This window comes from Saccopteryx bilineata, chromosome 3, assembly GCF_036850765.1.
Source record: "Saccopteryx bilineata isolate mSacBil1 chromosome 3, mSacBil1_pri_phased_curated, whole genome shotgun sequence".
Classification (NCBI taxonomy): Eukaryota; Metazoa; Chordata; class Mammalia; order Chiroptera; family Emballonuridae; genus Saccopteryx; species Saccopteryx bilineata.
In genome coordinates this window covers 293,324,440-293,344,980 of record NC_089492.1, presented here as the reverse complement: position 1 = coordinate 293,344,980, position 20,541 = coordinate 293,324,440, and the positions used below count along the sequence as shown (strand labels likewise).

The window sequence follows — 20,541 nt, the reverse complement described above, 5'->3', positions numbered from 1 at the left end:
GGGCGGGGGGGTTGGGGAGGGGGGAGGGGGTGAAGAAGGAGAGAGGGGTTAGGGGAGGGGAGGGGCACAAAGAAAACCAGATAGAAGGTGACAGAAGACAATTTAACTTTGCGGGAGGGGTATACAGCACAATCAAATGTCAAAATAATCTAGAGATATTTTCTCTCAACATATGTACCCTGATTTATCAATGTCACTGCATTAAATTTAATAAAAAAATATTAATATTAAAAAAAAAAAGAAAGGAAGGATTGCTATTGGTCTCCCATCAGATAACATACTGATGATAATTCTAAGCAAAGTTTTAAATTTTCAGTCCTTTAGTCATAATCAGTCCAGTAGTAATAACTGTTACTATATTTCTTGTTATCCTTGCAAACAATTCTTCAGGACACAAGGCTGATTAGACCCAAAGTTGTTATGCCTTGTTTAAACATTTAAAAGGCTTGAGACATTAAGACATGCACGGTAGCCTGACCAGGCGGTGGCGCAGTGGATGGAGCGTTGGATGGATGCCGAGGACCCAGGTTTGAGACCCCAAGGTCGCCAGCTTGAGCGCGGGCTCATCTGGCTTGAGCAAAGCTCACCAGCTTGGACTCAAGGTCTATGGCTAGAGCAAGGGGTTACTCGGTTTGCTGAATGCCCGCGGTCAAGGCACATACGAGAAAGCAATCAATGAACAACTAAGGTGTCGCAATGTGCAACGAAAAACTAATGATTGATGCTTCTCATCTCTCCGTTCCTGTCTGTCTGTCCTTGTCTGTCCCTCTCTCTGACTCTGTAAAAAAAAAAAAAAAAAAGGCCCTGGCCGGTTGGCTCAGTGGTGGAACATCGGCCTGGCGTGCGGAAGTCCCAGGTTCGATTCCTGGCCAGGGCACACAGGATAGGCACCCATCTGCTTCTCCACCCCTCCCCCTCTCCTTCCTCTCTGTCTCTCTCTTCCCCTCCCGCAGCCGAGGCTGCATTGGAGCAAAAGATGGCCCAGGCGCTGGGGATGGCTCCTTGGCCTCTGCCCCAGGCGCTAGAGTGGCTCTGGTCACGACAGAGCGACACCCTGGATGGGCATCGCCCCCTGGTGGGCGTGCCGGGTGGATCCCAGTCGGGCACATGCGGGAGTCTGTCTGACTGCCTCCCCGTTTCCAGCTTCAGAAAAATACTAAATAAATAAATAAATAAAAGACATGCATGGTAGTTCCTCTGATAGCAGCTCAAGCTCCATTTTACAGTGCTTCCATTTATTTTTTATTTATTTCTTTTTAAAGTGAGAGGAGGGGAAACAGTGAGACAGACTCCCTCATGCACCCCAATGGTGATCCACCTGGAAACCCCTGTCTAAGGCTAATGCTCAAATCAACCTAGCTATTTTTAGTGCCTGAAGCTGACATGCTTAGACCAATTGAGCTGTCCTCATGCTGAAATCAATCAAGCCACTTGCTGTGGAAGGAGAAGGGGGACAGAAGCAGATGATCACTTCCCTTGTGTGTCCTGAATGGAATCAAACCTGGGAGGTCCATATACCCGGGCAACAACTCCCTATCCACCGAGCCAACTGGCCAGGGCCTTTTTATTTTTTATTTTTTGCCTTTTTTTTATTATTTGTCCTTTTTATTTTTTTTATTTTTTTGACAGAGACGGGGGGGGGGATAGATAGGGACAGACAGACAGGAACGGAGAGAGATGAGAAGCATCAATCATCAGTTTTTTGTTGTGATACTTTAGTTGTTCATTGATTACTTTCTCATATGTGCCTTGACCACGGGCCTTCAGCAGACCGAGTAACCCCTTGCTCAATCCAGCAACCTTTGGTCCAAGCTGGTGAGCTTTTTTTTATTGCTCAAGCCAGATGAGCCCACGCTCAAGCTGGTGAGCTCGGGGTCTCGAACCTGGGTCCTTCTGCATCCCAGTCCGACGCTCTATCCATTGCGCCACTGCCTGGTCAGGCTGGCCTTTTTATTTTTGACAGTAGTCAGCTCTGGGCCCTAACCCTTCAGATGTGCTCTTGGCTGCCCAGATGTTCAAAGTCTCCAGGTACCTTCACACACAGCCTGGTATATTTCCTTTATCAGGGGCCGGAAGGCCTGGGCCTGGTTGTCTACCACAAACAGCAAGTCAGCAACGACACCCATGTTGAAGCCCTCACGCATCAACCGTGACTTAACCAGTTTGAATGTGCCTGTGATTTTCAAGGTGTCCTGCAGGAACACTGACTAACTACGAATGGGACTCTTATGGCCGAGACCGCCCACCTACCAAACTACAGCCACCCTGCGCTCACCTGGATACGAATGAAATGAGGAACAGCATAGGCAGGGAGCCAAGTGCGGACATGCTGGTACAGCTTCTGCCCATCGAAAGTCCGTCCAGGGGCCAGCTGCACAGCTGCCATGCCCACCTTGCCCTCACACCCTGGGAAGCACACCAGTTACTCTCGGGTGACCCACGTCACAGCCCACTGCTGACCCTTTTGCGTGGCACAGCGCTACTCACAGGCTGTGCCCCAGCAGCACCCCCACAGCTAAAATCTGGATAAGAAATCTTATCTAGGTTTGGATAAGAAACCTTATCCAGGTTGGAAGTTTGAAAATGAGGTGAGGCCTCCGCACCTGGCACACCTTGTAGACGTTGACCTCCTGCAGGAAATCCACAGTTGACAAGTCGCCCTCCACCTCCCATGTGGACATGTTCTCACCCTTCCATCTGAGGGGTCAAAACCTGAGTTTGTGACCACGCCAATGCCTATGGAAATGGGGAGGCATGGCTTCTTCCCCATCAAGCCCAGCCCCTCCAGAATCCGGAGGTCCTTTTTCTTAAGTCAGCCTCCCTTTAAGATGGGAAAGCCCAGCGCCCTGGCCGATTGGCTCTGTGGTAGAGCGTCGGCCTGGCGTGCAGAAGTCCCGAGTTTGATTCCCGGCCAGGGCACACAGGAGAAGCACCCGTCTGCTTCTCCACCCACCCCCCTCTCCTTCCTCTCTAGCTCTCTTTTCCCCTCCCGCAGCCAAGGCTCCATTGGAGCAAAGTTGGTCCGGGCGCTGAGGATGGATCTGTGGCGTCTGCCTCAGGCGCTAGAAAGGCTCTGGTTGCAACAGAGCCACACCCCAGATGGGCAGAGCATTGCCCCCTGGTGGGCGTGCGGGGTGGATCCCGGTCGGGGGCCATGTGGGAGTCTGTTTGACTGCCTCCCCGTTTCCAACTTCAGAAAAATACAAAAAAAAAAAATGGGAAAGCCCGGATGGCCCTGTCCGACCCCACAAACCAGAAGCCCCGCCCCCAGGAGTCCCTCCCAGCACCTGAAGGTGTCCCCGAGGTGGTCCTGAAAGTAGAGGAAGCCTTCGCTGTCCATGGACAGCACATCCCCGGAGTTGAAGTAAATTTCGTCCGGCGCCGCATCTTCCAGATCAACTTTCTTTCGATCAGCTCTTGGGCCCGCAGTAACCCGAGAACGGGTGGCAGCCCAGTACCCGAGTCAACAAGAGACCTGGCTCCCCTGGGAGCAGGATTAGAAATTTGGGCACTGACCATGGACTACAATCTCAGGAACCCACCAGCCTCTCCATGGAGATTTCCAACAACTGTGGAGTCCTGTCACCGAGGACCCTGCCAGAAAAGAGGCAGATACCGACAGGGAGATCCAGAAATGGGAGAGACAAACTCAGAGACACAGGGAAACAGAAAATGAAAGACAGAGAAAGTGGCATGGGGAGCCCATTAAAAATGGGAAAAGGATAACAAGGGAGGGGCGAGAGACAGAGACAAATGGTGACCGGAAGAAAGGCATGTGGCCAGGACCTTGGAAGACCCCAGGAGAGAAGACCTTAGAAGAAGGTAGAGGACAAGAAATTGATGCTTGCGAGGACAAGGCTTCCACAGAAAGCTTGAGAGAACAACTCCAGTGGACACCCAGAGACCCTGCAGACAAGATATTGAAGCAGGGGAGCCAGACAGAGCTAAGAAGCTGAGAGGGTGAGGGTCCCAGACAGTGGTCATATTAGACGGAACACAGGTCTGAGGGTGAGCTGCAGACAGTATAGGGCACTGAAATCAAGGCTTTGGATGGCTTGGTCCAGTGAAGAAGGAGACAGGATCCATGCCCTTCTCGCACTCAGGGAAGGTTATCTGACCCCCATACCTGGCCCCCATACAGGCACACAGCAGCCTCCTTTGTTCCTCACAGGCTCTGCGGTCTCCATGTCAAACTCTACAAGCTCAAAAAAGGACAGCATCTGAGTGGAGGATGGGGAGGTGTCAGGAGAGGTCCTGTGTGCTCAGCTTCAATCAGAGTCACTGTCACACCCTACCCACTTACTCGAAGGAAACAGCTCGTCTTGCCTATAGCCCCACAGCGCCCTGGATAGTTGACAAAACCGATGTTGCCTTCTGTGGCCCCATAGAATTCCATGATCTGAATGGAGCCAAAGCGCTGCAGGAAGGTCTCCCACACGTCTTTCCGGAGTCCATTGCCTATCGCCAGGCGGACTGTATGTGTCTGTTCCTCTTGCCGCTGCAGAGATATCCCAAAGAGGGTGATGAGAAGATAACATGGGGCATGCCCAGGAACCCTTTCCCAGGAGGGCTATCTCATGTTCTTGACTGAGGAGTTAACTGGGAGGTGATGAGGGGCATATACCTATATCTACCAGGCATTCTTACTTAGCAGTAGCTACCTGGCATCTGTACTTGATGGGTTACCTGCAGATATTACCTGGGGACAGGGAGAGTTACCTGTTGGGATATGTAGGGTGACTGGAGGGCTCATCTGGGGTTTTACATATGGATAAATACCTGGAACTTTTTTATTATTATTATTCATTTTAGAAAGGAGAGGGGGGGAGAGAGAGAAGGGGGAGGAGCAGGAAGCATCAACTCCCATATGTGCCTTGACTAGGCAAGCCCAGGGTTTCGAACCAGCGACCTCAGCATTTCCAGGTCGATGCTTTATCCACTGCGCCACCACAGGTCAATACCTGGAACTTTTATCTGGAGGTAACCTGGGGAGTGATTTGAAGCTTCATCTTGGTGACTTACCTAGGGGCCTTACTTGGGAGTAGTTACTTGGAGATTTTCCTCCAGGACTTGCCTAGAGGTTTATCTGGAGACCTGGCCTAGAGACAGTAATCTGGGGTCCATACCTCATTTCTCTGTAAGGAAGAGGCTAGCTAATATCTGCTGAGTTTTCCTTGAGCCACACCATGTTCTAGACACTTCACATAGGTTTAATTATCACAATACCCCCTTGAGATAGTTTCCCTTTTTGCTAAATGAAGACAGGCTAAGAGAGGTGAGGGCACCTGCCCAAGAAAGCACAGTTGATCACTGAAGAAGATGAAAAAGCCATCATTGGAATCCTTTTATGGGATTAACTGTATGTGGCTCTTGTCTGGGGGTTGTAACTGAGGGACCTTGCTTGAGTCCTGTACTTAAATAGACCTGAGATCTTTACCTGGGATGACAACTGAGATTTCATACCTGAAGTGTTCACCATACAGCCATAACCTTAGAGTCTCACTTGGGGGGTATTACACAGGTACCACAGGACTTTGCCCATATACTGGATTACGGTCACTCCGTGTTGCTGACAGTCATTCCAGAAGCAGGAAGCAGAGAACTTTGGGGCCAGGACACAGGTTGCTCCTGGGAGGTAGGAGAGGAAAAGATTTCAGGTCATGCTTCCAAACTATAGAGAAGCTGCTTTGATTTGTGGCCCTCTGAAGCACAGAATACTATTGGGGTCATTTCTGTCTCCCTGGACCAGCCAGAAGAGCCCTGATTTGGAAAACCGTAATTAGGCCTGATTCAATCCACTGTCCAAAAAGGGTAGAAAGCTTGGTGTCTGGTACAATGAGAGCACTGCTAAATAAGGGCTGTGAAATTTATCATTCTTGATTATGATAACTGTTTTTGAATGTTTAGCAGAGCAGATGAATAAGTGGACAGATACGTGGATGGAAAGACAAATGGATGGATGGATGGATGGATGGATGGATGGATGGATGGATGGATTGAAGGGTGCTCACATGGATTAATTAATTTTAGGGGCCATTACATTCACTCCAGAAAAGTGATCTTTCTTTTTCTGATCCCCTCCTCTACAGCTGGCTCTATAGAAGATACTTTCCCTAATTCACCAAAACTCCTGAAAGCAAAATATCATCATCCCTGCAACCCTAAGAGACAATTGGTTATGTGCTTGATAGTATCAAGTGTGTCTTCTTTAGGTCTGTATTTTATTTTTCTTTTAAAAGAGAGGCAAGGAGAGAGAGATAGGAACATTAAGTTGCTCCTGTATGTGCCCTGACCAGAGAAAATGAACCAGACACTGCCACGCTGGGACAACCCTCCAATCAAGCTATGCAGCCAGGGTTTAATTTATTGATTTTTTTTTTTTTTTTTTTTTTTTTTTAGAGAAACTGAAAGAGAAAGGGAGAGAGGAGAGGAGGAAGTGAAGAAGCCATCCACTGCTTTATCCAGTAAGACATTCACTGGTTGCTTTCCATGTGTGCCCCGACTAGATTGAACCCACAAACATGTTGTTTTGGGATGATGCTCCTAACCTACTGAGCTAACTGCCCAGGGTGAGAATGTACTTTTTTTTTTTAAAGAAGCTCGTGCTTTATTTTTTATTTTTTATTTTTATTTTTTTCTGAAGCTGGAAAAGAGGAGAGACAGTCAGACAGACTCCCGCATGCGCCCGACCGGGATCCACCCAGCACGCCCACCAAGGGACAATGCTCTGCCCACCAGGGGGTGATGCTCTGCCCCTCTGGGGCGTCACTCTGTTGCGACCAGAGCCACTCTAGCGCCTGGGGCAGAGGCCAAGGAGCCATCCCCAGCACCCGGGCCATCTTTGCTCCAATGGAGCCTCGCTGCAGGAGGGGAAGAGAGAGACAGAGAGGAAGGAGAGGGGGAGGGGTGGAGAAGCAAATGGGCGCTTCTCCTGTGTGCCCTGGCCGGGAATCGAACCCGGGACTTCTGCACGCCAGGCCGACGCTCTACCACTGAGCCAACCGGCCAGGGCCAGCTCGTGCTTTATTTATTTATTTATTTTTTACAGAGACAGAGAGAGAGTCAGAGAGGGATAGACAGGGACAGATATACAAGAACAAAGAGAGATAGAAGCATCAATCATTAGTTTTTCATTGCGCGTTGCAACACCTTAGTTGTTCACTGATTGCTTTCTTTTTTTTATATTTTTTTTCATTTTAGAGAGGAGAGGGAGAGACAGAGGAGAGACAGAAGGGGGGGAGGAGCTGGAAGCATCAACTCCCATATATGCCTTGACCAGGCAAGCCCAGGGTTTCGAACCGGTGACCTCAGCATTTCCAGGTCAACACTTTATCCACTGCGCCACCACAGGTCAGGCATCATTGATTGCTTTCTCATATGTGCCTTGTCCGCGGGCCTTCAGCAGACCGAATTACCCCTTGCTGGAGCCAGCGACCTTGGGTTTAAGAAGGTGGGCTTTTGGCCCTGGCCAGTTGGCTCAGTGGTAGAGCGTCGGCCTGGCGTGCAGAAGTCCCGAGTTGGATTCCCAGCCAGGGCACACAGGAGAAGCGCCCATCTGCTTCTCCACCCCTCCCCCCTTCCTTCCTCTCTGTCTCTCTCTTCCCCTCCCGCAGCCAAGGCTCCACTGGAGCAAAGATGGCCCGGGCGCTGGGGATGGCTCCTTGGCCTCTGCCCCAGGCGCTAGAGTGGCTCTGGTCACAACAGAGCGACGCCCCGGAGGGGCAGAGCATCGCCCCCTGGTGGGCGTGCCGGGTGGATCCCGGTCAGGCACATGCAGGAGTCTGTCTGTCTCTCCCGGTTTCCAGCTTCAGAAAAATACAAAAAAAAAAAAAATGTTGGTGGGCTTTTTGCTCAAACCAGATGAGCCTGCGCTCAAGCTGGTGACCTCAGGGTTTCGAACCTCGGTCCTCTGCATCCCAGTCTGACGCTCTATCCACTGCGCAACCACCTGGTTAGGCGAGAGTGTACTTTTTTTTTTCTGAAGCTGGAAACGGGGAGAGATAGTCAGACAGATTCCCACATGCGCCCGACCGGGATCCACCTGGCACGCCCACCAGGGGCGACACTCTGCCCACCAGGGGGCGATGCTCTGCCCCTCCGGGGCGTCGCTCTGCCTCGACCAGAGCCACTCTAGCGCCTGGGGCAGAGGCCAAGGAGCCATCCCCAGAGCCCAGGCCATCTTTGCTCCAGTGGAGCCTTGGCTGCAGGAGGGGAAGAGAGAGACAGAGAGGAAGGGTGGGGGTGGAGAAGCAAATGGGCGCTTCTCCTATGTGCCCTGGCCAGGAATCGAACCTGGGTCCCCCGCACGCCAGGCCGACGCTCTACTGCTGAGCCAACCGGCCAGGGCCAGGCGAGAGTGTACTTTTTAAGGGGCTATTTTTTAAACTGGTGAGAGAGAGAGAATCAATCTGTTCCCATATGTGCCCTGACTCGGGATTGAACCTGCAGCCTTTGGGTTATGGAATGATGCTCTAACCAACCAAGCTATCAGGCCAAGGCAGGGCTGTATTTTTCACAATGTAAAATATAAAATAGGTGCCAGGTGCCAGGTTTTGGAAAAATGACAGCTGAGTTTGCAACACCTAACAGAATGTCTGATTTAGAAAAGGTCTTCAGGATCTAGTAATACCAGGGAAAATTTGGTCGAGAGTCTTGCACTTGAAGCTCTTAATTCATCTCAGGCTTTCTAAGGTAAGATAACTGTTATCCTACCTTCCAATATGCTGCTTCCAATGTGGTGAATTAGGAAGCACAATGAACCCCACCAAGGTTCTCTTGCTAAGAATAATGGAACTGAATCTTTTTTTTTTTTTTTTTTTTTTTTTTTACAGGAACAGAGAGAGTGATAGGGACAGAAAGACAGGAACAGAGAGAGATGAGAAGCATCAATCATCAGTTTTTCGTTGCAACACCTTAGTTGTTCATTGATTGCTTTCTCATATGTGCCTTGACCATGGGCCTTCAGCAGACCGAGTAACCCCTTGCTCAAGCCAAAGACCTCGGGTCCAAACTGGTGAGCTTTTTTTTGCTCAATCCAAATGAGTTCGCACTCAAGCTGGCAACCTCAGGGTCTCGAACCTGGGTCTTTCTGCATCCCTGTCCGACGATCTATCCACTGGGCCACTGCCTGGTCAGGCAGAACTGAATCTTAACACGTCTAGACTGAATTTTCAGTGTAATAAAAAACATAAGGGGCCCTGGCCGGTTGGCTCAGTGGTAGAGCGTCGGCCTGGCGTGCAGAAGTCCCGGGTTGGATTCCCAGCCAGGGCACACAGGAGAAGCGCCCATCTGCTTCTCCACCCCTCCCCCTCTCCTTCCTCTCTGTCTCTCTCTTCCCCTCCTGCAGCGAGGCTCCATTGGAGCAAAGATGGCCCAGGCGCTGGGGATGGCTCCTTGGCCTCTGCCCCAGGCGCTAGAGTGGCTCTGGTCGCAACAGAGTGACGCCCCAGAGGGGCAGAGCATCGCCCCCTGGTGGGCAGAGCGTTGCCCCTTGGTGGGCGTGCCGGGTAGATCCCGGTCGGGCGCATGCGGGAATCTGTCTGACTGTCTCTCCCCGTTTCCAGCTTCAGGAAAATACAAAAATAAATAAATAAATAAATAAAAAACATAAGGGAAAGAAGAGCAGAGACCAAAAAATGAGTAGACTAAGTATAAAAAGACAATTCAATAATTAGGAGAATGTGAACGTGAAGTGTACATCAGATGATACTAAAGAGTTCTGTTAATTTTTTAAAATGTATTGATTTTAGAGAGAGATAAGACAAAGAGAGACAGGAACATTGATCTGTTCCTGTATGTGCCCTGACTGGAGATTAAATGAGCACTTCAGGGCAATGACCTAATCCAGTGTTTTGCAACCACCAGTTCATGGACTAGTTCTGATCTGCCAGAAATTTGTCTGCAAAAGAGTTAATTATGCCTGACCAGGCGGTGGCGCAGTGGATAGAGCATCAGACTGGAATGCCAAGGATCCAGGTTCGAAACCCCGAGGTTGCCAGCTTGAGCGTGGGCTCATCTGGTTTGAGCAAAAGCTCACCAGGTTGGACCCAAGGTCGCTGGCTTGAGCAAGGGGTTACTCAGTCTCCTGAATGCCCACGGTCAAGGCACATATGAGAAAGCAATCAATGAACAACTAAGGTGTTGTAATGTGCAATGAAAAACTAATGATTGATGCTTCCCATCTCTCCGTTCCTGTCTGTCTGTCCCTGTCTCTCCCTCTCTGACTCTCTCTGTCTCTGTAAAAAGAAAAAAAAAATTAGCCTGACCAGATGGTGGCGCAGTGGATAGAGCGTCAGACTGGGATGCAGAGGACCCAGGTTCAAGACCCCGAGGTCGCCAGCTTGAGCACGGGCTCATCTGGTTTGAGCAAAAAGCCCACCAGCTTGAACCCAAGGTCGCTGGCTCCAGCAAGGGGTTACTCAGTCTGCTGAAGTCCTGTGGTCAAGGCACATATGAGAAAGCAATCAATGAACAACTAAGGTGTTGCAACGCGCAATGAAAAACTAATGATTGATGCTTCTCATCTCTCTCCATTCCTGTCTGTCTGTCCCTGTCTATCTCTCTCTCTGACTCACTCTCTGTCTCTGTAATAAATAAATAAATAAAATAAAAAAAAAAGAAAAAATTTAATTACCCTGATGCTGTGTGAAGGTGATAGACCCAATGATTATAGATTCTATAATCTTCACACAACATCAGGATGGTGAGTTCTTTCATCGACCACACAAAATCACTTGGGGACAGGTAGTTAAAGACCACTGCTGTAACCAACCAAGCTATCTACCGGCCAGGGCCTGAAGAGTTACTGATAACTTTAGCCCTTATATGGTAGAAATACAAACTGCAATAATTACAAGTGAAAAGATGTGTCACCTGACCAGGCGGTGCAGTAGATAGAGCATCAAACTGGAATGCAGAGGACCCAGGTTCAAAATGCCAAGGTCACCAGCTTGAGCTCAGGGTAACTGGCTTGAGCATGGGATCATAGACATGACCCCATGGTTGCTAACTTGAGCCCAAGGTCCAGGCCAAGGGGTCACTCGATCTACTGTACCCCTCATCTGGTCAAGGTACATATGAGAGGGTAATCATTGAACAAACAAGTATGGTGTGGCAAAGAAAAATTGATGCTTTTCATCTCTCTCCCTTCCTGTCTGTCTGTCCCTCTTTCTGACTCTCTCCCTGTCTCTGTAAAAAAACGAAAGAAAGAAAGAAAGGATATGGTGTTTAGTATCTGCTCTAGAATAACTCAGAAAAAGAGGAGTATATATGAAATAAAAATCTGGCAACATACTAACAATTGTTGAGGCTGAATAGAAGACTTGTGAGACTTTATCAAACTATTTTTGTTTTTTATTTTATTTATTTATTTATTTTTGTATTTTCCTGAAGCTGGCAACGGGGAGAGACAGTCAGACAGACTCCCGCATGCGCCCGACCGGGATCCACCCGGCACGCCCACCAGGGGCAACGCTCTGCCCCTCTGGGGCGTCGCTCTGCCTCGACCAGAGCCACTCTAGCGCCTGGGGCAGAGGCCAAGGAGCCATCCCCAGCGCCCGGGCCATCTTTTTGCTCCAATGGAGCCTTGGCTGCGGGAGGGGAAGAGAGAGACAGAGCCTGACCAGGCGGTGGCGCAGTGGATAGAGCGTCAGACTGGGATGCGGAAGGACCCAGGTTCAAGACCTCGGGGTTGCCATCTTGAGCGCGGGCTCATCTGGCTTGAGCAAAGCTCACCAGCTTGGACCCAAGGTTGCTGGCTTGAGCAAAGGGTTACTCAGTCTGCTAAAGGCCCATGGTCAAGGCACATATGAGAAAGCAATCAATGAACAACTAAGGTGTCGCAACAAAAAACTGATGATTGATGCTTCGCATCTCTCTCCGTTCCTGTCTGTCTGTCCCTATCTATCCCTCTCTCTGACTTTCGCTCTGTCTCTGTAAAAAAAAAAAAGAAAGAAAGAAAGAAAGGAAGAGAGAGACAGAGAGGAAGGAGGGGGGGTGGAGAAGCAAATGGGCGCTTCTCCCATGTGCCCCGGGCGGGAATCGAACCCGGGTCCCCCGCACGCCAGGCTGACGCTCTACCGCTGAGCCAACCAGCCAGGGCCTCAAACTATTTTTGTATGTTTGAAATTGTCCATAAAAAAAGATTTTTTAAAATACAAAATACAGAACCCATCACTAAGTAGCTCAGTTGGTTAGAACGTGTCGTCCTGATACACCAAGGTTGCAGGTTCAATCCAGGTCCAAGCACATACAAGAATCAACCAAGGGCCTGACCTGTGGTGGCACAGTGGATAAAGTGTTAACCTGGAAGTCTGAGGTTGCTGGTTCAAAACCCTGGGCTTCCCTGGTCAAGGCACATATGGGAGTTGATGCTTCCAGCTCCTCCCCCCTTCTCTCTCTCTGGCTCTCTCTCTGGCTCTCTCTCCTCTCTCTCCCTCTCTGTCTCTCTCTCCTCTCTAAAAATGAATAAATAAAAATTTTTAAAAAATCAAAAAAAAAAATTCACCAGCTTGGACCCAAGGTCGCTGGCTCAGCAAGGGGTTACTCGGTCCGCTGAAGGTCCATGGTCAAGGCACATATGAGAAAGCAATCCATGAACAACTAAGGTGTCACAATGTGCAACAAAAAACTAATGATTGATGCTTCTCATCTCTCCATTCCTGTCTGTCTGTCCCTATCACTCACTCTGACTCTCTCTGTCTCTGTAAAAAAATTAATAATAATAAAAAATAAATAAATAAAATAAAAATTAATTTAAAAAAATAGCCTGTCCTGCCTGACCTGTGGTGGTGCAGTGGGATAAAGTGTCGACCTGGAACACTGAGGTCGCTGGTTCAAAACCCTGGGCTTGCCCAGTCAAGGCACATATGGGAGTTGATGTTTCCTGCTCCTCCCTTTTCTCTCTCTCCTCTCTTTCTTTCTCTTTCCCTCTCTATTTCTCTCTCTTCTCTGAAAATTGAATAAATAAAGTCTTAAAATATATATATAGTCTGCCCTGTGGTGGCGCAGTGAATAAAGCATCGACCTGGAATGCTGAGGTTGCAAGTTTGAAACCCTAGGCTTGCCTGGTCAAGGCACATATGGGAGTTGATGCTTCCTGCTCTTCCCCCCATCTCTAAAATGAATTTAAATAAATAAGTAAAAATTTCAAGATAAAAATTGGAGGCCCTGGCCTGTTAGCTCATTCATGTAGAGCATTGTCTTGAGACAACCAGCCAGTAGGTTTGACCTCTAGTCAGGGCACATGAGAAGCAACCAATGAGTGCACACCTAGGCAGAACAAGAAATGAATGCTTCAGCATTGGCCGGGTGGCTCAGTGGATTGAGTAGCACCTGGCGTGTGAAAGTCCGGTTTGATCCCAGGTCAGCGCACACCAGAGAAGCGACTGATGCAACCATCTGTTTCTCTTCTCCTCCCTCTCCTCCTTCTCTACCTTCCTCTCTCACAGCCATTGGCTCCAGGTGCTGAGGATAGCTCGGTTGATTCAAGCATCGGCCCCAGATGAGGGTTGCTGGCTGGATCCTGATAGGGCCACATGCGAGAATCTGTCTCTCTATCTCCCCTTCTCTCACTTAAAATAAATCAATAAACATTTTTAAATAAAAATTTGAAGAAATAATGACCTATGTAGAGGTCTCCATGTGAATTCCTAGTTAGCTGTTTATGTAGACAACTTAATGAAGTGCATGTTAAGCATTTTCTCACTGAGATAAGAGCTCATATGTATGACATTACACCAGATGTCACCTTCTGACCGCAACACAGCCTTTGGGAACTGAGTGTCAAAGGTAGTCCTAGGCTCTACTGTGTATGTCCCTTGTCAAAGGTAAGAATCCAGGATACTGGATATAACCTGTGAGTCTTTGCCACCCTGACATCCAGTCCGGAAGTCCCATGGATGGGAGAGGTCCTCAGTAAAGGCTTACCAAGCTCCAAGCAGCCAAGGACCCCAAGGACAAGCCCTGTCACATAGTATAGAGGCAAGACCATGTAGACCACATCATCAGCATTGACTCTAACCAGGGATAGCATCCCACTCATTTGCAGCACTCGTTCATGCATGAGGATGGCCGGCTTCGGAAGTCCTGGGGGAAGAAGTCATGATGAAAAGGGTGCGGTGGTCAGAGAACAGCACACAGGGCTAGGCCTCCATGGTCAGGTCTCACAGTCCTTAGAAGCTGGTCAAGTATAAGGATTTGTGGGTGGTTTCAAGTAGGTCAAGTTAGCTTTTGGATTCAGAGGCTTAATTCCAAAGCTCTGTTTGGGTTTTAGTGGCTGTTGGCTAGGAAGGGGCAGAATTCTGGCACTGATCAATCATATCACCCCGTGGGGCAGAGTTCAGGCCAAATGTCACAATCAAAGAACAGAGTAGGTTTTGGAGGTCAGGCTTGGGTCAGATCAGTGTGAGAATTCAGAGATCGGGGGTAGGGCTGCTGGGTGGCCTCACCGGTGGTCCCTGAGGTGTAGATAAACAGAGCAGGGCTCTCCCGTGTGATTCCAGCACGGAGGTCAGCCGGCACGGGGTCCTGGGGTGCAGTGTCAAGGGCAGCCCCCAGAGCCCCCACTCCCGGCGTGCAGGACGAGAGGCTGAGGTAGAAGCAGCTGATGTTCTCTGCCTGCAGCTTGGGAAGCACCTCCTCCAGGTTCTCCCAGAGGTCTGCAGGAATGGATTAGAGGGGAAACTGAGACCAGGTCTACCTTTGAGGTCACGAGGGGACATCCGAGACCTGGATATGGGGGAGAGGAGCCCACTGCCAGCCACAAAGGATGCAGCCAGCAGACAAAGCTTCTCCGTTCTGTAAAGAAATTCATAATTAGTATTTTTTGGCAAAAAAGGATTGAAGTAGCCACCGTGAAGAAGAAGGAAAAAATACACCTGTGGTGCCCTCAGGATTTCTTTCTAGCAGTCAAGTTCCAGTTGCCTGTGGGGTGAGCAGGGACAAAGGAGCTTCTTGTGCAGCCCCATCCTCGACCCTCTGAACAGCAGTCCTCTCGCCTATCCCTTGACCCTGCTTCCTTCCATCCACTGCTGGCCTCTGGGGTCCTTACCTGGGTCCACCACCAGCACCCGAGCTCCGGAGCTCAGCACCGAGTGCACCAGGGGCGCCCCGCGGACTTGTGGGTTGATCCAGGCCACCGGACAGCCCAGCTTGGCCACCCCCAGCCACAAGCCCAAGGCAGGAATGGCCCGAGTGGACAGCACCAGGAGGGCGACCGGCTCCCTGGCGCCCTGGCCAGCGTGGTCGACCAGCTCCGCCTTCAAGGCCCACGCCGCCCGGCAGGCCTGGGCATCTAGTTCCCCGTAGGTGATCGAGCGGCCCCCGGGTCCCGTCCACACCAAAGGTGCGCGGCCCGGTTGCGCCCGCGCCCGCCTCTCAAAGGAGTCTACGAAGGTGTCGGGAGGTTTGCGGCTCAAGCGCGCCCTGATGCCCCAGCCGACGCGGACGATTCTGACGATGAAGGCCACGTCTGCGGGCAGCCAGCGCAACCCCAGGGGCGGCCGCGCGGGCAGCAGAGCCAGCGTGAGGGCTGCCGCCGCCAGACTCAGCCAGTGGGGCATCCAGGGGACGAGCCACGGCCGGGCCAGCACAGCCACGCCGACCAACGCACAGCACGCAGGGTCCCCCAGGAGCCACCGCATTGCCAGGGCCACAAACGCAGGCCATGCGGGCAGCCCCAGGCTCAGGAGCGGCAACAGCAGCAACAGCAGCAGAAACAAGCGCGTTCCGGAGCCCATCGCACCAGCTCCCGCCAGAGACCTGCCGGCGGAATGCGCACCTGCGCCGCAGGGCTGCCCGACCTCGAACTCTGGCCCCTGGCGGTGGCCCAGGTGGTATTGACGGCACTACAAGCCATCCCAGGTCTTTTCCGCCCCCCCCCCCCCCGCCCTTCTTCTTTTCACTGTTCAATTACAATTGATATCTAGTATTAGATTAGTTTCAGGTGTATAGCATAGTGGTTGGGAATATATACCCTTTTCGAAGTGATCCCCTATGAATCTAGTACCCACCTGGCATTATACAGGTGTTACAGCATTGACTATGTTTTCTGCGCCGTACTTTACCCTGCATTTTGTGACTGACAATTGTTACTTCCTAACCTCTTCACCTTTTCCACCTAGCCTCCAACTCTCTGCCCCCAGCCTTTCCTGTCATCACACGTTTAGCTCTGCCAGGTCCTCGGTGGGTCCTCTGCTTTCGTGAACAGCCACTGTGCATCAAGCATGTGAGAAACAGGTCAGGACCAAGAGAAGAATCAGCAGGACAGAAGGGCCAGAGTGGGCTTCAAGCTCTGCCTGCTGGTCTTCACACCTCATCTGGAATTGCGCCAGTGACACCCACTTAACTCGGTGAGAAATAGGGCTTGGCTGGGCTCAGGCCATAGCCAGATGGAACAGTAGGTGCTCAGCAAATAATGAAAGGAATACCTACAGTGCCTGAATTCAAACCCAGTTCTGAACCCCACTGTGTGCTGCACTGACTGCTGTACCCTTGATATACATATGGTGGCACCCCGCTCCTCTGCTGGGCAGTCACACGGGGAGCATAGAGAGGCACTACCATTGGCCAAACAGCCAGCAGGCCCCACCACCCTCTCCACCTCCCCCAAATCCTTAGGGCAGGATGCCCCACCAGGTGCTATTACTAAGCTGGAGGGAGAAAAGCAACAGCCTCCCTCTGGGCTGCCAGCCAAACTGATGCGGGACTTGGTGTCACCAGCCATCACCATTTTCAGCTGCCCAGCAGGAAAACCAGGGGTCCTGGCTGCTGCTCCCAACACCAGCCCATCTAGCACTCCAGACGTTGCCTGCCAGGACAGGTATGCTAGGGCTCAGGTCTCCTCATAGCAGTCTTGCCCCAGTGACTCCCTGTACCCCGAAATGTAAGGTGCTCACACATCATGCCCATCAGAAAAGGGAGGGAAACTTTGAATTTCTAAGGGCTTAGAAGATCTGGTGACACACTTTGAAATATGACCCTTGGACAGTTACTGTGATTGGGGTGGGGTCCCACATGTGGCCTTACTCTGTGAAGACACACCTCATACGTGGCTGGCCTGTACCCCACCCTACAGGACCAAGGGCTCTAGGAGAATCAGATCATGCTCAAATGCCCACCTCACTCTTGCCCAGAAAAGAGGTACCAAATGACCAAGCAGACAGTCCTGTCTTTACCCAAGGGGGCGCTGAGACCCAATGGCTACAGCCAGTCCCTGAAATCTAGAAACACATAATTCAGCTCATAGCTTTTGGGTTTGGGCCCAAGGGTCAGTTCTTTATTATACAGTCCAAGATGGATCCATCTGAACCCCATAGATGCCAGATAAGGGGCATCTCAGGGAGGGCACCGGGGATCTTTCCAGCCAGACTGGGGCAGAGAAGCACCCATAGACCTTCTCACCCCGTTCAGGGAAGGTGGTGGGATGAGGAGTTAGGGCCACAAATCTTGGGCCCAGTCCCAAATCTGATGATCCAGTTCGAAGAGGTGGTCTGGTCCCTGACCAGCCCAGCCCTAGCTTGACACTCCCTGCAGGAGTCCAAGTTCATGGGAGTAAAGTGTGTTGGGCCCCTGGTAAGTGGAGAAGAGGTGGAAGCAGGGGGAAGACCTACAGTGCCTGAATTCAAGTGCCAGCTCTGCCCCCCCCACTTGTCTGCGGCAGTGACTGCTGTACCGGTAATATATATATGGTCGTACCCCACCCCTCTGGTGGCAGTCACAAGGAGAGCTCAGAGAGGCAAGTTCCGAGGGGAGCTGTACTGGGGAGGACAGCGTAGTCGACGGCCTGGAACATGGTCAAGATGTCGGGTGGTTTCTTCCACTGGGCAGGGATGTGAGGAGTCCTGCAGTGGGCGTGGCTTAGCCCCACTGACAATTGAGACGCTGTAAAGCAGGGGTCCCCAAACTTTTTACACAGGGGGCCAGTTTACTGTCCCTCAGACTGTTGAAGGGCCAGACTATAAAAAAAAAAAACCTATGAACAAATCCCTATGCACACTGCACATACCTTATTTTAAAGTAAAAAAAAAAAAACGGTAACAAATACAATATTTAAAATAAATAACAAGTAAATTTCAATCAACAAACTGACCAGTATTTCAATGAGAACTATGCTCCTCTCACTGACCACCAATGAAAGAGGTGTCCCTTCCTGAAGTGCGGCAGGGGCTGGATAAATGGCCTCAGGGGGCCGTATGTGGCCCGCAGGCCGTAGTTTGGAGACCCCTGCTGTAAAGGATGTGCCTGAGTGCAGGAGCCTGGACGAACCCGAGTTGGGCGGGGCCAGGTCTCAGGCCCGGATCAGGGCGCAGGATGCGCAGCCAGGTGGCGCTCCAGCAGCGCGCGGTGCGAGAACACCTTCCGCAGGTGGGGCAGGGCGCGCGCTCCGCCCGTGAGTGCGCATGTGCACGCTGAGGGAGCTCTTCTGCGTGAAGCGCTTGGCACAGACTGCGCACTGGAAGGCTCGCACACTTGTATGTGTGACCATGTGCTTGAGCAGGTAGTCACGCAGCGAGAAAGATCGCCAGCACACAGCACACTGGTGGGGCTTCTCCCCTGCGGGCGACAGGGCGGTGCGTGCACGTCTGTCAGCTGGAAAGAGACCTCGGGGCGCCTTTGCGGGGCGCCTCCGGGACCAACCATCAATCTGGGGGACCTGCCCGACAGGAACATTCTGGGACCACCCTTCCCTCCCCTCCTTTACCTGCCCAGTAGGGATCCCCACACAGGGCCCAGTATATCCCCTCTCCTCTGCCCAGTTGGAACACCTCTCTCCCAGGCCCTTACCATAAAACCAGGGCATCAGTGAATGTCAGGGTCCCCCAACTATAACAGGTACCCTACCAGTAGGGAACCCTACCAGTAGGGACATCGTTGCCCCTCAGGACTGGCCATTCAGGTGTCCTGCCACATTGAGGCACGTCCCCTTCCCCCATTCCTACCATACCCCATACCTATAGAGGATTTTGTGTGTGTGTGTGTGTGTGTGTGTGTGTGTGTGTGTGTCAGAGAGAGAGAAAGAGAGAGAGAGAGTGAGAAACAGAGAAACAGATAGGGACAGACAGAGAGTAAGGGAGAGAGATGAGAAGCATCAATTGTAGGAACGTGGTCAGGAATTAGACTGTTGTCCTGAGACAAGTCTTTGGTGTATACTTTGGAATGCCAAGTCCTGCAGGGGCAGAACGCTGCCTTGGCAAGCACTGCTATGATTCTGTATAGGAAGCAGCTGGTCCCTATAGCCATTTTCCTACATACCTGGGGGACATCGGTTGGTCATTTTTCTCTGCACCTTAATCCACTGTCAACTAATTTGACCCAGACTCTGCTAATTTGCTTGATGAGCAGAGAAACCAATAAATGCGATGAGGCTGCAGAGATCTGGGCTCTTGGTCCTAGAGGCTTAGAGTTGCCTGTACCCATCTTTTCTGTATGTTGTGTCTTGTGTGTTTTTCTTAAGTCCTGCAGCGCCTTTCTTTCATGCACACCCATTGCTGAGCTGGTCTTGGCAATCAATTCTTTGTTGAAGCTCCTTAGTTGTTCATTGATTGCTTTCTTTTTGTGCCTTGACTGGGAGACTACGGCAGACTGAGTAACCCATTGCTCAAGCTGGTAGCCTTGCTCAAACCAGATGAGCCCGTGCTCTACCTGGCGACCTCGGGTTTTCGAACCTGGGTTCTCTGCGTCCCAGTCCCATGCTCTGTCTATTGTGCCACCACCTTGGTCAGGCTCACTAGTTAATTCTTATAGTTGTCTGGATGGGGGTCAAACCTCCAACTCTGGCATATAGGGACAATACTCTAACCAACTGTGTTACCAGGCCAGGATGGAGTGGGACATTTTTAGGATTTTGTCCCCTACATGAGATGACTAACAATGCCCCAGAATCCAGTGGAATTAGGTCCAGGGCAGGGTAAGGCAACTGTTGGCACCTACATTCTTGTTTAGGTTGTAGAGGCAGCAGCTGTCTGTCAAGGTGTAACACAGAGATAACCTCTGCCCTCACAGGCCCTGTGACAGAAGATGGGGTAATCTTGAGATCAGGGAGGTTTCTGGGAGAGTGGGGTGGTGGCAGCTGAGCTGTGTGAGATGGTGCAACAGAGGGAACTGCACAGGCTGGCCTTGAGGTGGGCACAGCAAGTAGCCTGGAGGGCAGAGAGGAATGACCAGTGATAGGAACTGGGGGGGGAGGGGCCTAGGAGGGTTGTTGAGGTTGAATGGAGCCAATACAGTGGACTAGGCAGGCCACAGTGAGGGGCCCACATTCTGAACAAGGAGGATGAGATCATTTGACTAGGGTTTTAATGAGCTTCCTCAGGTGATGGGTCACAGGATGAGCTGTCAGTCTGTCTGGCATATTCCCCTCCCTTCCATGACCTTCAACACATTTACAACTCCGTTATGATAAGCGGGTATTCTGATGTTGTCCCCATACTGAAGGCTGAGAAATCACCTCTCCTCCTCACGCTGGACTCCACCCTTGCTGCATAAAGTATGGAGTCCAGTGAGGTCCCGGGGGAATCTTCTGACCTTGCAGTCCAGACCCTC

General features: G+C 51.1%; 1 protein-coding gene across 1 annotated transcript; it reads right to left on the bottom strand.

Annotated features, from left to right (window-relative positions):
* Positions 1 to 2,015: 2,015 nt before the first annotated feature.
* LOC136331774 (long-chain fatty acid transport protein 5-like) lies at positions 2,016 to 15,797 on the bottom strand. Its single transcript, XM_066270793.1, is given in 12 exon segments — positions 2,016 to 2,192; positions 2,276 to 2,425; positions 2,613 to 2,697; positions 3,288 to 3,378; positions 3,381 to 3,419; positions 3,422 to 3,484; positions 4,127 to 4,220; positions 4,304 to 4,498; positions 5,504 to 5,628; positions 13,927 to 14,085; positions 14,448 to 14,657; positions 15,050 to 15,797. Coding segments are annotated over 12 exon segments (2,076 nt in total). The 5' UTR covers positions 15,738 to 15,797.
* Between the last annotated feature and the right edge of the window lie 4,744 nt (positions 15,798 to 20,541).